Source organism: Thunnus albacares, chromosome 14 (assembly GCF_914725855.1).
Source record: "Thunnus albacares chromosome 14, fThuAlb1.1, whole genome shotgun sequence".
NCBI classification, from domain to species: Eukaryota; Metazoa; Chordata; class Actinopteri; order Scombriformes; family Scombridae; genus Thunnus; species Thunnus albacares.
The window spans coordinates 30,238,995-30,260,043 of NC_058119.1; the positions used below are offsets into that span (position 1 = coordinate 30,238,995).

Genomic DNA, 21,049 nt, shown 5'->3' on the forward strand with positions numbered 1-21,049 from the left:
CACGTATTTTTAGACTCAATGTGACTTACACTTCCCGAGGATATCATTATGTCTAATGTCCATCACGATTAAACATCCATCAATCTGCTCGGAAATCAGAAGAAAAAAAAAAAAAGACATTAGCTGCTAACAGCTGATTCAGCATATTTTTAATTTGTAGGCTAAAAAAACAATGTAGTTTTGAGTAGCTGGCATCAAATGGTGCAAATCAGGACAATAATTTCATTGTTTATTCTATAAAATGTCAGATTATGAAAGTGAATCCAAGGTGAAGCTTCAAAACGTCCAACAAACTTTCCCAAAAACAAAAAAAACAGCAAGTCATGGTCTTCTTTGATTTAAATTTACATTCATTAGTTTTGTTCTTGTTCACAATGTTTGAACATTTAACATTTGAGAACTTCTTTTATCAAAGGAAAACAGGGTTTTGTAGAAAATATATTTCTTTAAGAACGTTTTTGTTTTGTGTCAGCACTGAAATGAAGATATTGGCACAAAAACATTGAAAGATTTGAAATGAATTCTGCCTCAATAATCTGCTAAAGTGGTTTAAACCTTCCAGGCGCCGTCGCTGTTGTGAATAAGGTGGTTTAGGAATAACAAACACCAGTTAATGCTTGATTTTCTGCCAGAGAAAGCAGATTATTGAGCTGTTGCTAATGATTACTGGGTGTTTATTTGAAGTGAAGAAAAACCAGTTTTGACACCAAACAGAATCTAGCAGACAGAAATCCATCCTCAGATGCTTTTGCATGAGCAGAGCGGCAGTCACCCAGTTCTCCCACTAGAGGGCACAATAACAGTATTTTCTGTGATCCCTCTTGTTCTGTGTGTTATTGGATTGATTCTCTCTTTGACACAGTCGGCTGCTGTTCTCCTTCAGCTCCATTATTAGCTGATATGTGTTTACATTTTGTCAAACAGTCTTCATTAAAAGTCCTGTGAATCAGCTGTTAGCAGGATGTACTCATGTTCTCAGCAGAGTGGATTTATGGTTATTAGAGGTAACAATATCCTCAGGAAGTGTAAGTCACGCTGAATGCTATCAGTATATGTTCAGATTTGAGTTATGACTCAGAGAAGGAGGATGACTTTGGACTCTGAGGTCTACACACAGAGACGTCTGAATTCATACATGTATGTATGTATGGTGACCTGTCAGGATTGGTCTGACCGGCGTCCTGATATCAGTTTCCTCCTGTGATGACCTACTGGCTCTCTTATCATCTGATGCCTCAGTTTACGAAACCGAAGGCTAAAATAACGTGATTTCAGTGTCGAAAGAGGTAATTATGTAAAAAGGAAAGTGCAAAGTTTGTCACAGTGACCTTTCACCTTGATCTCTACAGCGTGAGTACACTGCTGATGTAATCTAGTGTGGGAATGACACACACACCCGAGACGTTATCTAGATAAACCAGTAGACGACAACTACGGCTTTAAAAATCTGAATCTTTTACATATAACTGGATGAATTTCATCGACTGTGTTTCCTCTCTTCATCTTCATCATAACAGTCATTAAAGCAGAAGCTGCATGACTTCATCTCCAGCTGCTCGTCTTGTGAAATTATCAAACTGTGTTAATGAAATAATATTTGAAAATAGAATTATCAAATTTCTGATGAGCTAATTTTCTATGAAATCCTCCCCCGACCGCATCAGTCAAACGGCTAATTTTCTAACAAACCACAGAATGAAATTAAATTTGCAACCTCTCATCTCATTTTCACCGGACGTCACGCAGTGTTAAGAGGCCAGAATACTCGCGCAACGAGCTACGAGCGAGCGAGTAGATCACTGTTGGTTTGACTCGGCACATGAGATTTGTTGACAATAAGAAAATCTCTCTCTTAGATAAAACTGATCCCGCCCACCGAGTCTCCTCCCAGACTGAAGGTGCAGCCGCTGCTGTGTGTTCACATCCCAGCGCTGCACCTCAAGTTGTATAACGAAGAATGTTTGCTGAGTGGTTTCTGGGTCGGAGAACCCTTTGTGGACTTGCCAGTGTCGCAATGCAGGGAGGAGGAGGAGGCTTTAATTAACAGGAGATCCCTCCAACACACACACACACACAGTTAAAGCCTCAGCAGCTTGTCCCAAAGAGCAAAGTCCTGCTGCTCTAGTTACACAGTGGCTGTCTGCTCTGAATGTATGTAACACTATGTGTGTGTGTGTGTGTTAACGGATCAATATCAGTTTAAATAAAACTGAGTCATCTATTAAAATGAAGACTAAGCTGTGTTGTCTTCAGAGAGACAGCAGAGCCTCGGAGGCGATTCATCACTTTCTAAAAGCCCTGCAGGAGGCAGCTCTGCATCTGTCTGATAAATTATCAAACAGCCACTTACTTCACTGAAATAACGTTACAGTTGCAGTTTTATGCTCAGATAATTACCTCAGGGTACGATAAAGACGTACCACAAACACTAGGTTTTACAGATCTGGAGAGGGGTTTTTTTTTTTCCTCACGTTGAAACACTCGATTCTTTATCATCATCGCTTGTGCGATTTAGTGCAGAAAGCTGCCCTGATATTAGAGGACATGATAGCAGCCTCATTAACGTTATCAATAGGATTATTTCTGTCACTTTTTAATTATCATAACTTACGTCCACAAGAGAGGGAATCCCCCCAAAAAGTTCAAGGCACACTGCTTTTTTTGAAGTACTAAAAATTAAAAAGTTGAAGATGAATTCAAATGTATTTACTGTACCCGAATCTTCCTCAGGGATTTATTTTCATTAATCACTAAATCTTTTTTCAATTAATTATTTAATGTCTTTAAACAGCATTTACTGCACCACTTCAACACAAAATGTCATGCTTGGACCAGTGTATTCCAGGAAACCTTAATCTGTCAATTTCTTATATAAAACCCAGTTCAAATGAACATTTTTAAATACATTTTGGTTCATCGGCCTTGTAGGAGCCATATTAAGTTGTATGTCTATATTTATGTTTATATTTATTTGGCCTAATTATTTTGTGTTTATATGTTTGTGGGCAATCCTGGAACAACATCGGTAAACTGTGAAGAAACTTTGATCACCACTATGGATCTCACGGCAGCAGCCCCTCAGTGTTTAATAGAGGAGTAACGGTACGTGTATTCGTCCTGAAGCGTTCGGTACGGGATGTTTGCTTCAGTAAGCGACTTTCCTGTTCGGTATACTCTGTGACCTAAACAATTACTGTCAAAATAGTTAACAAGCTGACAAACGAGAGACCCGAGCTGGACGACCCTCCCATGACACCGACAGAGTGCAACACTATTATTAAAATATGTGCTGTCTTCCTTGTATTTAAACGATATCAGTTCTCCCCGTCCCCTCTCTGTGACGGTCGGCTATTCACTCCACCTGAGTGAAACCGTTCAGAACGACCAACGTGGTCAGCCAGCACGTCGTCAGAACCGACTCTGAGCGACCACAAATTAGCTGTCAGCAGGTGAACAGAAATCTGGTTTACTTTTTCCACACAACTAAAGTGTTTCACTAATAGTTACGGCCAATACGCCATCGTTGTATGTTAACATTTTTAGAATGAAAGGACCAAATTGTTATTTTCTATCTTTCTTTTTTTTCCTGCTGTACTGATAACGTACCGAATCATGAGCCCAAAACTAAGGTACATACTGAACGGTGAATTTTGTGTACCATTAAAATGAGATTGAATACCATAAATCAAACCAGGAGCCACAGGGTGTGGCTGGTAGCTCTGTATGTATATATATATTTTATATATATGTGGGTGGGTGTTGGGGTCTATAAGGTGGTCTTGGGTTTCAGATTGGCATCCTGAGTTATTTCCAGAGAAGAGAGAAGCTAAACTGACAGCGAGGTAATTTAATTCCACAGAGCAAAAACGCTCCGTCAGCAAACAGAAACGCCTTAACGACTTAAACGCAAGTCTGTATCCTATGACTTCTCATTCCAGCTCATTGTGCATCTAATATCTTGAATGGTATTTGTACTTTTTATAAAATGGACAATAAAAATGTTTCATGTTTTCACCAGAACTGAAATAAAAATCAAGCCTAACATTTTACTTACCGCATCTTAAGAACTTAAAAAAATGAAGGCTTAGTTACATAGAAGGGATGTGTTATTCTCATGAGACAAAAATGCACAAAATGCAGCAAAAAGCAAAAGTTGAACCACACAAATTAAAAAAAGACGTCACAAAATGCAAGGGTTAATTTTCAAAGAAAATGCAAAAAAAAATAAGGGTTGATGCAAGAAAGGAAAGGTGACACCAAGGGAGAAAGTGATGGGTGGGATCTAAAGTAAATACTGGCTGCTGGTTGGTTGGTTGGGAGAAAATAACTGAGGAGAACGAAAGAGTGATGATGAAAATTATGCCGATGAACATGGAAGTGCCAGTGAAAACTGAGGAGGATGTAGGGGGATGGTTTTCCATGCCGGGACTGTTTTATTTTACCTGCTTTTATGTTCACGTTTGGCATCTTAAACACTTTTCCACCCTCCACACTCTTCTTAGCGACCGCCTCTTCTGGTTTGCGGACAGGGGAATGGACGAGCGGGGATACTTGGGGTGGGGGCTGTTGAATGTCGAGCTTCTCCAGCTCTGCCTTGCTCTTCTGAGGAGAGGCCTGGGTGAGGAGGCGGTAGGAGCTCTGACTTGCAGCTTCTTCTTCAACTTCAGGGGGTGGGGAGACTTTTGTGGGAGAAACTGGAGCCACATCCTTCTGCTCGAAGCTTAGATCATCATCCATGGAGAGCTCTGGGACCTTGGAGGAGGCAAACTTGGAGGTATCAAGAGCCTCGAGAAACTCATCGATAACACCCCTGGGAGGTCTCTCAATGAACTCGAACTCCTCAGATGAGACTTCATGCTCGGAGATCTCCTCAGCCACCTCTGGCTCCTCCACCTCCATCTTCAGGTCGGTCTTCTCTGTTTCCACCTGGAAGCTGGCAGGGTTCTTAGCCATAGCTTCCAGGACTGGAGACAGTGAGTCTGCTGTTGGCGACTCAGAATCTGAATCCTCAGCGGGGGTCTTTTTGCTCTGGAAGTCAAGTGGCTCAAACTTTTCGGTCATTTTGGGAGAATCGTGGCTTGAAAACCAATCTTTCTGCTCGATCTTGACAGGTTCCTCTTCTTTGACCTTAGTTGGAGTGGTTTCTTCTGCCTCTTTGACAAGATCAAATGCACCAAAGCTTTTGTCATCTTCAACTTTTCCTTTGTCGGATGCTTTCACCTCCATCTCCTCGGCCATCTCCTTCAGCAGGGACACTTTAGCATCAAAAGCAAACGGGTTGTTAGCCGACAGATTAATTGGAGGGTTGGGCGACTCCATCATCCTCCGCTCAAGAATGGGGCTCTGCTCCTCCGGGCTTCCCTCAGATGAGCCAGAGTCGATTTTCTCAGGGTTGAGCGGGGAAGACTTCAGGATGTCTGGAAGTGATGGCGGCAGAGCAGAATCCTCTTCTTCCTCTTCATCATCGTCTTTAAGACCAGATGAGAATTGACTCACTGACTGCATAAGCGTGTCAGTGGCCATCTTGCCTGTCTCAAATGTTTTCTCGTCATCTAAGAAAGATGGAGGACTGTCCTGGGATTCTCCAGACTGCCCGTATTGGACCAGATCCGGAGTTGGACTCTCAGACATTTTAGTGGCACTGCTGTCGGACTTGGAGTCTCCAAAATGGGAGTAGCCGCTGTCCGCCAGTGGGGAATAACCCTCAAATGGGTTACTATTCTTCTTCACCTCGTACATCAAGTCATCATCTTCATCAGACTGGTTGCCGTGCAGGTCTGGCTCGTACCTGGAGGAGCTAATGGGGGCTGTGTCCTTGGAGAAGGAATCCATGGAGACCTTGGGGTTGTCTTGAGATGATAGGAATGTTGAATCCCAGTGCTCTGTTGGGTTAGAGGAGGCAAGGTGAGACTCAGGGACCATCATCTGGGGGGTCACAGGGGAGGGGCCAGTGGAGGACCTGTCTGAGCTAACCAGCTTCTCCTCAGGTGAAAAGGAAACTCCGCTGTCTTCACACGGATTATGAGGCCCTGGGTCTTTCCCTAAACTCAGGTAAGGACCAGCTAATGGATCTAGAAGATCCTCCTTATTCTTACTACGGCCTGGTCCAGAGTGACCCTCTTCACCCTCCCAAGGCATGTCCTTGGAGTGAGTAGTGGGGGGTTCAGTAGAGAAGGAGCCCAGGGGTCCAGCAGATCCTGAAGAAGGGGGCTGGTTGGGACTCTCGGTCAGAGAGAGCTCCTCCAGAGAGTCGGGGGAGTGAAGAGGGGAGAGAGGAGAGATGGGAGCAGGGGAATCACCCTTCTGCCCAAATGCTTGAGTAGAAAGGGAGGAGGAAGAATGCAATACAGCACATATCAAAGACATACTCCATTCCTTACAGTGCCCACCATACCTGGGTAGAACCGTTACTGAAAACATTTTTAAGAAGATAGGAGATAAAGACCAGACAAGTGCTGCTAAAAGGTTGGCTGTGGCTGGTAGACAGTTCACACACAGTTTGGTAAATGACTAACCAGTTTCGTATAAAAAGCCAGCAAGCTGATAATATAATGACATAGCCATCTGCCTGACAAAGGGGCCACACGATAAGAAAAACATACTTTTTAAACTTTTAAACAAATACTGAGTCTAATATTTGCACTGTTTATTAAAAGCACTATCGACTAGTGGCGACAACATACTACAAACCCTGTGCACTATGCAGTTCACAAATCACTACAGCAGTCCTGCTCCTGGGGAGCCATAACAACTAAATTACATGGGTTCAACCAATCAAGAGTGGGTGAACACACCTAATTTAGCTAGTTAGGCCTAGATGTAGAGTAGAGCGGGAAGAGATGGAAAGTAAGCAGAGCCGGGGGTCATCAGGAGAGGATGTCAAGGGTGCTTTCAGGTAAAACTTCACCTACTTGCAGGGGCATGGAGAAGGGAAGGCGGTCTTTAAGAGTAAAAAAATTCAGCAACATTTGTGGTATTAAGTACAACTTTATGGTCAGACTGATGCATTTTGGCTTGTAGCCTTCATCAGAGTCAAGTCTTAACCTTGATGAAGGCTGCAAACCAAAACACATCAGTCTGACAATATATTTGTTCTCAATACAACAAATGGTGCTGGAGTTTTTACCCTTTAAAAAAAGAACCCCAAGAGCAGGGCTGAGAACTGCTCTAAGGTGGAGTTACTCTTTAAAAAGGCGTTCGTAGTTCTGGCTATTTGGTATTTCTGTCAGTTATGCTAACATTTTACTATGACACTAAGTTAATGCTGAGATTTGGAAATGTGGGGATATTACGACATTGCTCAAACAGAGCCCAGTAGAGCAGCAACATTAACTGGTCAATCGATCATTCAATTCATCACATTATCTAAACTATTAAATTGAAGGTGAAACTCAAAAAGTTAACCACCCAGAATGCTTAACTATCAACTGTATTGGAGTGTTGTACTATTATTGTATTAACTTTAAGGATGTTAGTGGAGCTGGTCTTGGCCCAACTCTACTGTGAAATACTGTGGAAAGCCCTGAAGTAGCTCTGCAAAATCTAATGGATGTTTATGATTAAGGAAGTGGTAAAAATTGTAATGTTTTTTCTTCCAAAAATATCACCAGTGACGTCCAGGTGCTGCTTACCCTACTTGTTGCCCCATCTTCAGTTCTCAGCAATCACGTTTTGCAAAAATATAATGTAATAATCAACTGCAATAATAGCTGAAATTACGAAATATCACTCAGACTGTAAAAATATGATTTTTTATGAGAGTTTGAAAAGGCAAATCAAGCACACCTAAAATAGGGAAGGAAACTCTTTTGGCATTGGGTCACTGTTGTAATGGACAGCTAAGGCTGTGAATTCATTCTGAACTACAACAAATGGCTGGTTACCTGCTGAAGTGCTTGGGGAAGCTACTACTTGCCACAGTCAAGATTTGCCAGCATTTGGTTGGTGGTCAGTATACCATCCTGGTCAGATGCATGGTGGTATTAGAATTTTTTTTTCCCCAGGTCTGGCGCCAATAAACCATGCCCAGTGTTAATTTCAAACACAATCTGTTAAGTGACGGTAGATAATGATTCCTCTCAAAGAACTGTTTCAAAAATATTGTCAAGTATAATAAATTCTACAAACACCAATATTGTTTCAGGTCCGTCAATCACTGAGGAGAATCATTATTCCTCCACAAACTACTTGTTTAAGGTCATGACAGTCTAGTCTACAACAACATTCTCATGTGAGTCACAATGCAACACAAACACAAGCAATGTCAAACATCAAATCTAGTGTCTAATGTACAAATTAAAACAAGCATCTTACGTACAGTAAAGGCTACACGACACACATCTACTTCTTACATGCAAAGGGTTGTTTTTGCCACTTAAACTAAGTGGCTGAATGACAAACGAGGGAGGGAACTAAAGAAGTGGAGAGAGAAAATAAAAAGGAAGGAGGCAGGGAAACGCAGCGAGCAGAGAGAACTTGCCTGTAGGGAATTGCATCAGAGGATGAGGCTGAGCTTTAGAAGGAGAAGGTACATCTGTGGAAGAAACAAGAGAAAGCGGCAAAGAGTGAAATCAGTCAGTGTTTAAGAAGAAGAGAAAGACCAGGGAAGTGATAGGTATTATTCTCCATTACAAATTAATGGAGTTTGTGATTTCCAAAGTATAATGAGGTGACACTTTTCCAAAGTCGACAGCGGAGACCAGAGCTGCAAATAACAATTATTTTCGCTATCGTAATCTGCTGAGCATTTTCTCGATTGATTGTTTTGTCTACAAATTGTTAGAAAAAAAGTAAAAAAAAACTTCTTCAGATGTCTTGTTTTGTCTGATCAACAGTCCAAAACCTCAAAATATTCAGTTTACTACCATATATGACAAAGTATTAACTCATCGAGTTTGAAAAAGATTAAACATTTGGCATTTTTGCTTAAAAGAATTACCAAGACAATTAATCGATTATCAAAATACTTGCCAATTAGTTTTTTGTTGATTACTCACTTGTCAACTATCGGTCTATGTCCTGTCTTTCTTAAATTCTTGACTCACTGGTCAACTCACAACTACGTGGCTTCCTTAAAGGCAATAATGTCTCTGTTTACAGCTGTTCAAATCATCAACAGTTCCATAGAGTTCAAACTGTTGCTGATGGCTTAAAATCCCCAAACAGTTGATAAAGGTGTCGCTCAAGGATCAATATTAGGCCCCCTGACATTTGCTCTGTATATAAATAATATTCATTTTCCAGCTCAGCGCTGTGATGTCCATTTTTACGTCGATGAAACCATCTTGTATACTGCAAACAACCTCCAGACCTCTCTGATTTAAAGCTTATTCTAGACTCCAAAAAGGCTAAATGTTTGTATTTCACAGGAGCAAGACTATCCACGCTCCAAATGGAAAACTAACGGACATCGTACAGCACTATAAAGAATCAAGACTTTGGTTAGACAGCAGATTGTCCCACAAAACTCATGTTGAACATCTCGCTCAAAAACAAAACATTCAAATTGGATTGTTTTAGCTGAACAGAGCTTGTTTATTCAATGTAAAATACTTTCCACATTGGATTATGGCGATATCCTGTATGCTCATGCTGCTGCTGCCGCCGCCACCCTTAAACCTCTGGACGCTTTCTACCACAACGCCATTCGATTCAGGAGACATTGGCACAAAACTTTGAACTGGGACAGACTGGTTTCCATTAACATCTCACAACTGAAACGAATGAAGTTTTACTAACTGATATTTATTAAAAATATTTGTGATTGTGTGTGATGGTTGTTCTGTGTGAATGTCGTATTGTGATCTTTTGTAGATGTAATTAGTTGATAGTCAGCAGAAAATTAATCCGCAACTATTTTGATAATTGATCAATTGTTTCAGTCATTTTTCAAGCAAAACATTTGCTGGTTTCTGCTTCTCAAATGTGATTATTTAATGCTCTTTTGGTTGAACATGGTAGTAAACTGAATATCTTTTGAGTTCTGGACTGTTGGTCAGATAAAATAAGACATCTGAAGTTGTAATCTTTGACTGAGAAACTTAAAATGGTTATTTTTTACTATTTTCTAACATTTTACAGCCCAAATAATTAATCGTTTAATCAAGGAAATAACCACCAGATTAATCAATAATGAAATATATTGTGCAGCTCTAGAAATCTGTTCTCAGATCTCTCTTGCAAAAGGGATTTCCTTAACAAAGTTTCACTAACTAATGTGGAAATCACGTCTCTAAACCTCAAGTGACGTGATAAATGTGTCGACCCGAAGCTGTGTTTTATTTAACGGTTTATCTCCCAGCTGGGACGACGTTTTAATTACAGCTTCTGTGCCTTACATCAGTCTAGTTATGGAAAACCAAAGACAGACTCATGAGTGCCTGCAGTTTTCTTCACCCAGTTTTAAAATAATGTTCCCCAGAAAAACTGGCTTGCCAGGTATCAGAGAACTGAAGCAGGGTATCAAACTTCAACAATCCTTAAACAGCTTGACACGTTCATAATGACTGAATTACTCGACATGTTCTCTCAGGTACGTAAAACCTGTTTAAAGATTTCATTCGCCAGAGAGGAGAAGACAGAACAGGTCTGAGAAGAAGCAATCATAGCATGACATAACAGACATGTCAGTGTGCTGTGAAGAGAGATAAAAAGGGCTGAAAGCACACAGAGGCAGCTCACAGGGAAGAGACAGTGTTGTACCAGAAATATATTCAAAGCTTCGCCGGTTACACAGCTAACATAAGTACAGCACATTTTGTCATGTCAACATGACTTCAGTGATTTGATCATAGATGTTGCCCAAGAGAGGAAACTTCTGAGCTACTGTGCAAGTCACAATGTTCAACCACAAAAAAAAAAACACAACAACTGGCTTATAAAGACGAATTAAACTGAAATAAATAAAGTACTGCATGCTGAACACAGGAATCCTTGTTATTTCTGGTTCTTTTACCAAATCAACTTAATTCCATTACACTAACAGACGACTTCATGAGGCTGCAGGACATTTAAAAAAAAAAAAAATCAAGTAGTCCAAACTGGCAGGTCACAACAACAGCTTAAAACAAGTTATAGATGAAAACTGAAGTATGACTGTGTGTGTGGCGTATATCTTCCCTCAAACCTATTAGCAAACTCATTTTGGTGGATTATGGTGCATTTTTGCAATAGTTAGTATGAAAATGAGCAAAGATTAACGTTGATGTAACAGGATAATTATCTACTGTACAGTTTAAATGACATTTTCCTCAAGCTGATTCATCATGACGTCAATCAGTGAAGCTAAATTATGGACTGGCTTTGCAACAGGTTAATAAATGATCTCCTCTTCTTCAAAAAGTCCCAAAGTATTCAACCTTCTCTGAGGCTGAAGTCTGAAGACTTAATCCCCGAAGTCATTACATGTCATGACAACACAGACAGGAAGAAGAGACGAGTGGAAAAGAGAAGTGCTCTGCAGCAAGGCACCGGATCTCTGAAGGTAGACTGGAGTCAGATACAACTGATTTATCATTACACTCCTATAACATCAGACTCATGATGGACGGTTTTTAATAAGAAGGATGAACATCGGTGCAGCAGAACCAGAGATATCACCTTTTTTTTTATTCTCCTTCTTCCTTGTGAAAACCTGGTGCCTACATTACCCACAATGCAACTCTGTGGCCGACAGTTCTGGCAGAGATTGGGAATTAACTGATTAGTTAAAACAAATGGTGGAAAATGTTGATCAGTGTTTCTCAGAGTCCAAGATGACGTCATCAAACGTCTTCATTCAGAGAATTTCAGCTTTTTGATCTTTTGATCGTTGCAGCTCTACTTCTGTCCAACTCCAACCGATGCTGACTCAAGTGACATCATCAGTGACATCATCAGCCCTCGCTGGATACACAGAAAAGCTTTATTTATACTACTTTTTATACAGAGAACACCTGGAAACACACACTGAGGTAGAAAATAGGTGGAGTTCACCTTTAAAACATAATAAGTTACGACATGCGGTCGGCTTCTTCTTCTTCAGTTCCAATCATATTATCAAACACAGGTTTCACATGGAAGGAGGTAAAGAATCAGTCCAAGCTTTGACAATCACAGTCAAGCTGGAGATAAAAAAAATCTACAATAAATCACAAGTAGAGGTGTATTTTATTAGTGTGATTACCATATTTATTGTCATATCTGATAATCTGAGTATGATTAAAGCAAAAATGATTCTTCAGCTCAGGCCGGTTCGTTTGGTTACCTCTGCTGTCTAGGTTTAGGTTCCAGCGATGAAGAAGACCTAGGATTGAACCAATGACACACATTCTCAGACAAAGATTTAAAAGAGAACCAACAGGATCCTAATATCCATTCAATGGCATCATTAATCCAAGTTAACAGTAATCGTGTCAACTTTGAGTTTTTAGGTTTAGTCTAAACAGGACAGGCTGTAAACCTTCGTCCACAGTTACAGAGGTGAACATGAACGGTTACTGCTGATATTCAGATGTTTCATGTGTTTCTGACTGGTACAAACACCAAAGAAGAGAACATGTTTATTATCCTTTGATGATGAAACTTTTATACATTTTCTTTGGCCTTTTGTTACCAGTAACCTGTTTTTTAAGCAAAAATACCAAACATTTGCTGGCTGCAGCTTTTCAAAAAGTGTCGATTTAATGCTTTTCTTTGTAGCACATGACAGTAAAGCTGCAACTAACCGTTATTTTCATTATCGATTAATCTGTTGATTATTTTCTCAGTTAATCGATTAGTTGTTTGGTCCCTAAAATGTCAGAAAATGGTGAAAAGTGTTGATCAGTGTTTCCTAAAGTCCAAGATGACGTCCTCAAATGTCTTTTTTTTCTCTACCTGACAGTAAATTGAATATCTTTGTATTTTGGACTGTTGACATTTGAAGACGTCACCATGAAATTCTAAAAAAGGTATTTTTCTTCTGACATTTTATGGACAAAACGATTAATCAAGGAAGTAAAACAGCAGATTAATAGATAATAAAGATAATTGCTCAGTTCAATCTTGTCTGCCTCATTTAAACCAGATTCTTACTGCTCATGTATCAACCTGCCTGTTCATGAAGAACCGAGCTGCTGTACACAAGTTGTTCTTTTTCAACCTTTTTAAACAAAGCGGCGCCTTCGTTCTCTGGCGGGAATCAAACCTGTAACCCTTACATACGACCCGCTGAGGTATTTGTCTCCTCCTCAACAACCTATAAATGACCTAAAGGAACGCTTCACAGCTTGACACTGATATATGGCTTCAGGCCAACCACTCACCTGCTGCCATCTTGTAAAAATAAAAGAACTCAATGTACGATTCCTGTCGAAGGGCCTCGCTGCCTCCCGTCTCTTTAAAATACACTCGAGTATGTAATGATGACTCTTATCTGTTGTCATTTTACTTCTCATGAGATCAAAGTTAAAACATTTTACAACCAAAAGGTTATTTTGGTGCCGTCTCCACCCCTGCTGGTTCATTTAACATGACAGTTATGTCATTTATTATATTTAAACAACAGAAACCCAGTGAGATGTTTCTGATCTTTTAACTAGTGCTGCAACTAATGATTATATTTAATATCAATTCATCCGCTGATGATTTTCTCAATCGATTCATCTTTTGGCACAATGTGATGTTCAATGTGTTGTTTTGTCTGACTTACATGATAAAACCCAAAATATATTTAATTTACTTTAGTGTAAAACCATTTGAACCATCATTTTATTGAAGATGACTTAAATGATTAATCTGCCAATTATTTTCTCCAATAGAGCTGCAACAATTAGTCAATCAACAAGAAAATGAATCGCCGACTATTTTGGTAATCGATGAATCGTTTTGAGTCTTGTTTTAAGAAAAAATGCTAAAATTCTCTGATTCCAGCTTCTTAAAGTGAATATTTTCTGGTTTCTTTCTGTCAGAGAAACTAAAGACACCAGAAAATATTCACTCAAAACAATTAATCAATCAACAAACTAGTTAGGGATTCATTTTCTGTTGATTGATTAGTCAATTTTACACTGTGAAACCCGATCACTACTTATATTGGTCACAATTCTTTTTCTGCCTGACATATATCTGCTGACATCAGATTTTTTTAAACTCTTGAATATCGTTATTGATCTTTAAAATGCTGCATGAATCAGGCTAAATCACTAAATAACTACATGGTGATTTGACCGTTAGCATGCTAGTGGAGGCTAACAGTCACCCTGTGATTAGCATGTTAGCATTATCTGACCATCAAATCACTGTTTTATAATAATGTAGCATAGAAACAGGAAAACATGTTGTACTGCGTTTAAATCTGCAATAAAACACAAAATAAGAAGTGTTGAGTATTTCAGATACTGAAAGCTTAAAATTCTTTTTAAATTTATGCTCATTTTAGACGATTATCTCATAAAAACTGCTTGCAAATTTGAGAACTTTGGCTTCTTCTGTTAATGGGATAAAATCATGTTAATATTTCTCAGTAAGTTATCAGAAAATAACACGAGTATCAAGACATTTAAAACCTGCTTTAATAATAACTCACTGGGAAGCAACAGAAATGAGATTTTTAATAATTCTGGAGACAGTGGAGGTTTTTAACCCACTAGAAGAAGAATTATATCATGCAGTGGTTAACTCAGGCTGATAAAATGGCTGTTTTGTTTGGTTTTTTTTTTATATAAAACTAAAAGTCAGCATGAATGGGATGAATCAGCACAACATGGAGACACGTATCATCTTTCACCTCACAGCTCTGGAAACCTCAGCGCTTATCGCGGCGTTAAGAGGTGAGATTTAAAACAGATTAACATGTTGTTCTCGTCGTATTTAGTTGTTTGTCTCACTTGTGGACTGAGAGCCAGCTGCTGTGTTGGCAGAGGTATAAAAACAACAGAGAGAGAGAGTGTCGCTGCTTTGAGAGGAAGGTCTGACTCTAAAGCACTTAACCCCACTTATCTGCGGCCTTCACCAGGAGACGGACCAAACAACAACACCGGACAACACACACACACTCGGCTTTAAGCCTCCGTGACTGTGTGTGCGTCTGACATCTCCCCCTCGCCATCTAATCCACCTGACCACACATCACAAGCTCCTCGCAAAACACACGCTGACGGATGTAGGTGACCCAAAAATAAGATGTAGGCCGGCAGAGATCGTAGAGCGCCGGACGATTAGCCAGCCTGTCAGTCACACGCTGTCCGACGGGACCGATGGCGACGGCAGCGGCGACAGAAACTCACTTGAAAACACCTTTTTTTTACGGTGACGACATGAATCTGCGTGACGTAAACTCACAGCGGGACTCTCGTTTAATGAATCGAGGCTGGTTTTATTTCAATTAAATCATTAATTAATGTGTGACGAGCATCTTTAACGTGAGGAAGTGTTTGCTGGCGACTCATTTCTGGGGCTGAATATTAGAATTAGTCGATTAGTTGACAACTATTTTAATAATCAATTAATTGTTTTGAGTCATTTCTTAAGCAGAAAATGTCCAAATTTTCTGTGTTGTGAACAAATAAGACATTCGAGGACGCCATCTTCGGTTTTGGGAAACAACGATCGACATTTTTTCACCATTTTATAAATGAAACCAAACAAATAATAAAAAGAATTATTAGTTGAAGCCCTACTGGTTATGAGTTTATAATTTTCATAACCAATGCCAAAAGGATTTTCAGTGCTGACACTGAAATTATATTTTACTTTGTGAAACAGAAACACATTTTTTATGTAAAACCCTTAAATGTTGAACGTTGTCTGAACAGTCGTACAAGAACTTTGTCCAAATAAAATCCAGACTAGACCTGGAAAAATGTAGATTTAGGGAACTATGTCATCAAAGAAGATGTAAAAATAGATAAATATACTGACCTGATATCAGGGTTCTACTATGATTATTTTCTCAATTATTCAACTAATCGTTTGATCAATTCAATTTTAAAATGCCTGGTTCACTTCCCTAAAGCCCGAGTGGACATCTTCAAATAAACCAAAAATGACCAATTTATTATCACATGAGAAGCTGCAGTTTCTCAATTCAGCAATTAATAAATTATCAAATTTAATAATAGTGACTGATTAGTTTTCTTCTCAGTTGGCTCGTTAATTCAGCTCGTTACTGTCCCCAGCTGAGATCCAGGGAGACTGATTGCATCAACGTCGCTCCACAAATATCTCCGACGCCTATTTAAAGACGTTCAATCCTGGAATGTACAAAATTTGTAGAATGGGCGTCACGGTGGCGCAGCGGTCCAACAGGCAAAACCCAGTAACCACAACAAAGCTTTGTTGCTTGTTTGTTCTGCATAAATGAATTGCAGAATCTAAACATCATGATGACTCTGTGAAAGGCTCCGAGCGGCGTTAACTGGTGGCCAGCAGGAGCTTGGTGGAGTTTGGTGCTGAGCAGGTAGTGAACAGCGGCTTTTTACAGCTTTTACTCTGAAAACGACGCTATGAGACGCTGAGAGTGAAGCAGAACAGTAAAGTTGCAGCCTGACAGATAAACAATGAGCTGAAACTCACTATAAAGCTCCGTAAAGCCGAGAGGAGCTGCAGAGTCTCTGATAATTCTCTGTAGGTTCATCACTACGAACTTCTTATCCTTTCATAACAAGTTAGCTGCAGCTTGTATCGCACAGCTACTGAAACCACATGTTTCAGAGAGACTGCTGCTCTCACAGTGCCACACCCATAAAAACATGGAGGACGCAGCTTCTCTGCTGACACACCTCAAATCTGGACCAGCAGAAATATAAGAGGAAACTTCACTGAGCACCGTTAAAAGCCGAGTAAAAACCAGATTATACAAGCTAATCGACTGGTTTAGCTGGTAAGTGCTGATTCATTCTATTTGGGTTCATACGTAGTTGTTAATTTGCAAAAACTCTTAGCGTGTTACACTAAATATTAGCATATTAGGTTGTTTCTTAAAAACTCTAATGAGCACATTTCATGTAAACTACCAAACGACATCACTCTTTCAAAGAAATGTCCTAGAAATGAACCTAATATGCTAATTAAGCCTAACCTAAAAAACATCTGGGCAGGACGTGATGATACAGAGAGACAATGATGGATAATATTCAACTATATTTAAATATATATAAATAACCAGACTTAAAAAAAACAATCTGCGTACCACCACCAGCATTCATAAAAAGGTCCATTTAGCTTAACTCAAATGTTTATGAGCAGAACTTTTTAAAAAAAAAAAAGCAACGTAAAAGGGACGAGTGATAAAGCAGAAAGATGATGGAAAAGAGGAAATAAATACCAAAATTAACAGAGAGCTCAATCAGACTGTAATAATGCTTCTAAAAGGGAGGAAACATGACTGTTTTTTTTTTTAATACATCCGTCTTTTGTTCAGACTGGTGACTGCGGCGCTTTAACTGGAGCTCATGGTTTATCCACCTCCATCAGTGGCCTTGCCAAGCAGCCCCACCCTGCCTGCTTCACATGCCTGGAGGAGCCAGACAGGCCTGTTTACCTGCTATCTGCTACATCTCAATAAACAACAACAACAACAGCAGCAGCAGCAGCAGCATCAACAGCAGCAGCTCAGAATATGCACAACCTGAAACTAGCATCACTCCAACATCATAAAAATGCTGCCTCAGAAAGACAAGAGACGGATTACAGAGGACACAAGGAGGCTCACAGGCCTCTCAGGCTAAACTGTTGTCGGATTTGGGGTGTTGGTTTGGGTGGAGATGAGGCTGAAGAGGAGGAGGAGGGGTGAATGAGTGAAGCCGGAAACAGAATAAATAACACTGATTTCATACGGTTTCATAAGTTAGTCTGATAATAAAAATAATATGGAAATGCTGGCAGCAGACAGGGAGTGGACGCAGAGCGGATTCCTTTGTTGTGACTAATCTCAGCTTTGGTTCACCATGCTGCTGCTGCTGCTGCTGCTAACATGCGTGTGCTTCCATTATCGGACAACTCCTTGTCTGACGTACCACATCTTTCTTCACTCACATGGTCTCATCTCCCTGATGTGAATCACATTTCATTTTATTTCAGCCTAATGTTAACCCTCATGTTGAGAGAACAGAAGTCAACCTGCGTGCCGATAACCGACACCAAGCAGGAGAAACCTCATACCATCCATGTTTGCCTCGGTCTGGAGCTTCATGTTACAAGTTAATGATGTAATCCGGATACCTGTCAGCCTTTCAGTGCTGTTTTTTTTTTATCTATTTGTTGCTTGCGGTTGAACAAATGAATCCCAAGTAAAACGTGTCCGATAATGGAACTCCAGTAGCAACTACCGTTGGGCACGGAGCAGATGGGCGCTGCTCAGTCTGACACAATAATGTCATCCGTAACGCAGAAATCAATCAAATATATTCCGGTAAAATGTCTAAGAAATACGTGACTGACATGAAGTAAAAGAAGCAAGTTCTTAATACGTCGCTGAAGTGTAAAATAGTGAAATATTGCTCTCTTTATGCAGCTTCCTGTCGTTTATTTGTCAAAACAGGTGGGCCGCATCCTGACAACACAGCAAAACCAGGGCTAACCTGCTAGCTCATTCACCGGTCATATGTCCAAAAAAAGAGAGAAAACATTTCTTTTATTTAAACTATATAAATATATATATACACATGTCTGGTTAAAACTGTTTTTTTCCTCATTCAGAGCACATGCAAGCGTCAAACAGCAGCTTCATGATGAATCCGCTCAGGTAGCATCAGTAGCCCGCTAACCAGCTAACCTGATCGTTGCCGGACCGCAGAAACGTTGAGATTATGCACAAAATAACCACATTTCAACATTATTTAACGAAAACTGGTGAATAAAGTTGGTTAAATCGATAAAAAGGTGGCGTTTCGCCCCCACTTGTTTATCCGCATGTCGGCGTCTGGACGATGCTAACCCGGTTTATGAATATAAACTGCTAAAAATGTTAAAAAATACAAATTCAACTAAATTTCACCCAAACTGATGATAAATAGTTTCGTTATTGATCTGTTTTAAATGCTAAAATTTGGTTCCCACATTCATTAATTGCGATTTTCTCGGTTGAGACACTCACATGATGCCGGAGCCGGTGCTTCCTCCGTCACCGCAGGTTGCTGTGCTGCCTCTGCGGGGGATGGCGCTGCACTCCGGGGCTCCGCAGCGGGGAGGGCGTCGCTCTCCGGGGCTGGTTCTGGCTCCGGTACGATCTTTGCGCTCTCTGGTTCTGCTTTGGGTGCGACAACTTCAGGCTCAAAGGAAATTAAAGGCGTGGGAGGAACAATAGAGGAACTGGTGGAGTCTGGGAATATCGTCTCCACCTCACGCTCTGGTTCAGGTCGCTTCACCTCTGACACCGGTTCCGGCTCAGTTACGCGGACAGGCTCCTGGAACATAACCGGCTCTTCTGGGGGAGAATAGGGGGTTTCTGTGAACTCATCCTCTGCTATGTGCCGCTCCAGGGCGTCCTGAGCCCCGCCGACCAGGTCCACGATATCATCCATGCTGAAGAGGTCCTTATCGGGCCGGTGCTGCTCCGGTTCCGGCTCGGCCTGGTAGTGGTGCACCACGTCGCTGAACAGCGCTTCAGAGCTGGAAGAGACGTGCTGCTCCTCGCTGTCTGCCATTTTTCTTTTGCCTTTTCTTTCCCAAACTGTCTGCTGAGGTGGAAAAAAAAGTTTTCGATCCGGTCGTTTTTCGTCTCGTGTAACAAAAAAGTCCACCGGGACGAGCTTGAGGCGGCGCCGGTAACTCCCTCCGGTAAGCCTGCGTCTTTTCACACCGGATAAAGTTGGACAAGTGCGCCACACGACAGTCACCAGAGTCGGACCCGAGACCCAGATGGACACCGTGATGTTGAAAAGGAGAAGAGGGGGAACTCCGCTGACCAATCACCTGTGGCTTCACCCCTTACTGTCAGGAGCTGTAGCCAATCAGAGCGCGTCAAGTGTAATAGGACACCTCCTCTTTCGAACAAAAAATTAGGAGGAGCAGAAAGTTGAACTGCTCGGCTCAACTTCTGCTCCAGCAGGGCAGTTATTACATAACTTTAACTTTTTTTTACACTAAACTCCTCCTGCTTCTCTTCTACAGACAACCCTCCAACTTTAAGAAATATCACACAAGTACACGAAGTACTAACGTACAATAAATACTCACAACTTGTACTTGTACTTGTAAACGTGGCAGTGTCATGATGTGAAGATACTCCAGTGCAAGTAGAAGTCACACTGCTGAGGTGAAAGTACACCATGTGCTTAAAATATTGAAAGTAAAAGTTGTCATTACACAGAATGAAGTTGATTTGATTTAAGCAGCAGTGGAAGAAGTATTCAGATCTTTTATTTAAGTAAAAGTACCAATACAGCAATGTAAAAATACTCCATTACAAGTAAAAGTCCTGCATGAAAAATCCTACCACACTAAAAGTACATAAGTATTATGAGCTTGATGTAGTTAAAGTATTGCAGTAAAAGTAGTGGTTTGGTCCCTCTGACTGATATATTATTATATATGACATCATTGGATTATTGATAGTGAAGCATCAGTGTTAGAGCAGCATGTTACTGTTGTAGCTGCTGGAGGTGGAGCTAGTTTACACTACTTTATATACAGTACAGCATGTGAGAAGTTTAGAGGGAAAAATCACTATTTGGTGGAGCTGTTAACAACTCATAGACATGTGAAATGTGACCCCGACTACACACTGCTTTTTGTAAGACGTCAAAAGACAAAAAGGTTGGAAACCACTGGTTTCATCTTTAACAGTGTGTTGTATTTTAAAAGCTTGTTATATTATCCATTGTGTCAAATCTTCATCTGAAAAGTAACTAAAGCTGTCAAATAAATGTAGTGGAGTAGAAAGTACAATATTTCCCTCTGAGATGTAGAAAGTAGCATCACATGGAAATACTCAAGTAAAGTACAAGTACCTCAGAATTGTACTTAGTAACTTTCCACCAGAGAACATGTGTTGCATGTTTTAAAAAAGCTGGGAACAAAAAATCCTGAGGCAATATATCACTCAACCGAGAACAAGTAATGACGCGGTTTCACATTTCAGTAGTCAGCA

The 21,049-nt window shown here is 40.4% G+C and overlaps 1 protein-coding gene across 5 annotated transcripts in view; it reads right to left on the reverse strand.

Moving 5' to 3' along the window:
• Positions 1–19,855, reverse strand: part of LOC122996597 (reticulon-4-like) — a 41,271-nt gene extending 21,416 nt beyond the window's left edge. The window contains exons 1-3 of one of the 5 annotated variants that reach the window (XM_044372145.1): positions 19,055–19,855; positions 8,480–8,533; positions 4,443–6,314 (exon numbers count right to left, since the gene is read on the reverse strand). In XM_044372145.1, coding sequence (XP_044228080.1) covers positions 4,443–6,314; positions 8,480–8,533; positions 19,055–19,604 — 2,476 coding nt within the window. In that variant the 5' untranslated portion in view covers positions 19,605–19,855. Of the gene's footprint in view, positions 1–4,442; positions 6,315–8,479; positions 8,534–12,244; positions 12,284–19,054 lie in introns of all 5 variants that reach the window. The other 4 variants (XM_044372146.1, XM_044372147.1, XM_044372148.1 and 1 more) reach the window with 4 other exon arrangements.
• Between the last annotated feature and the right edge of the window lie 1,194 nt (positions 19,856–21,049).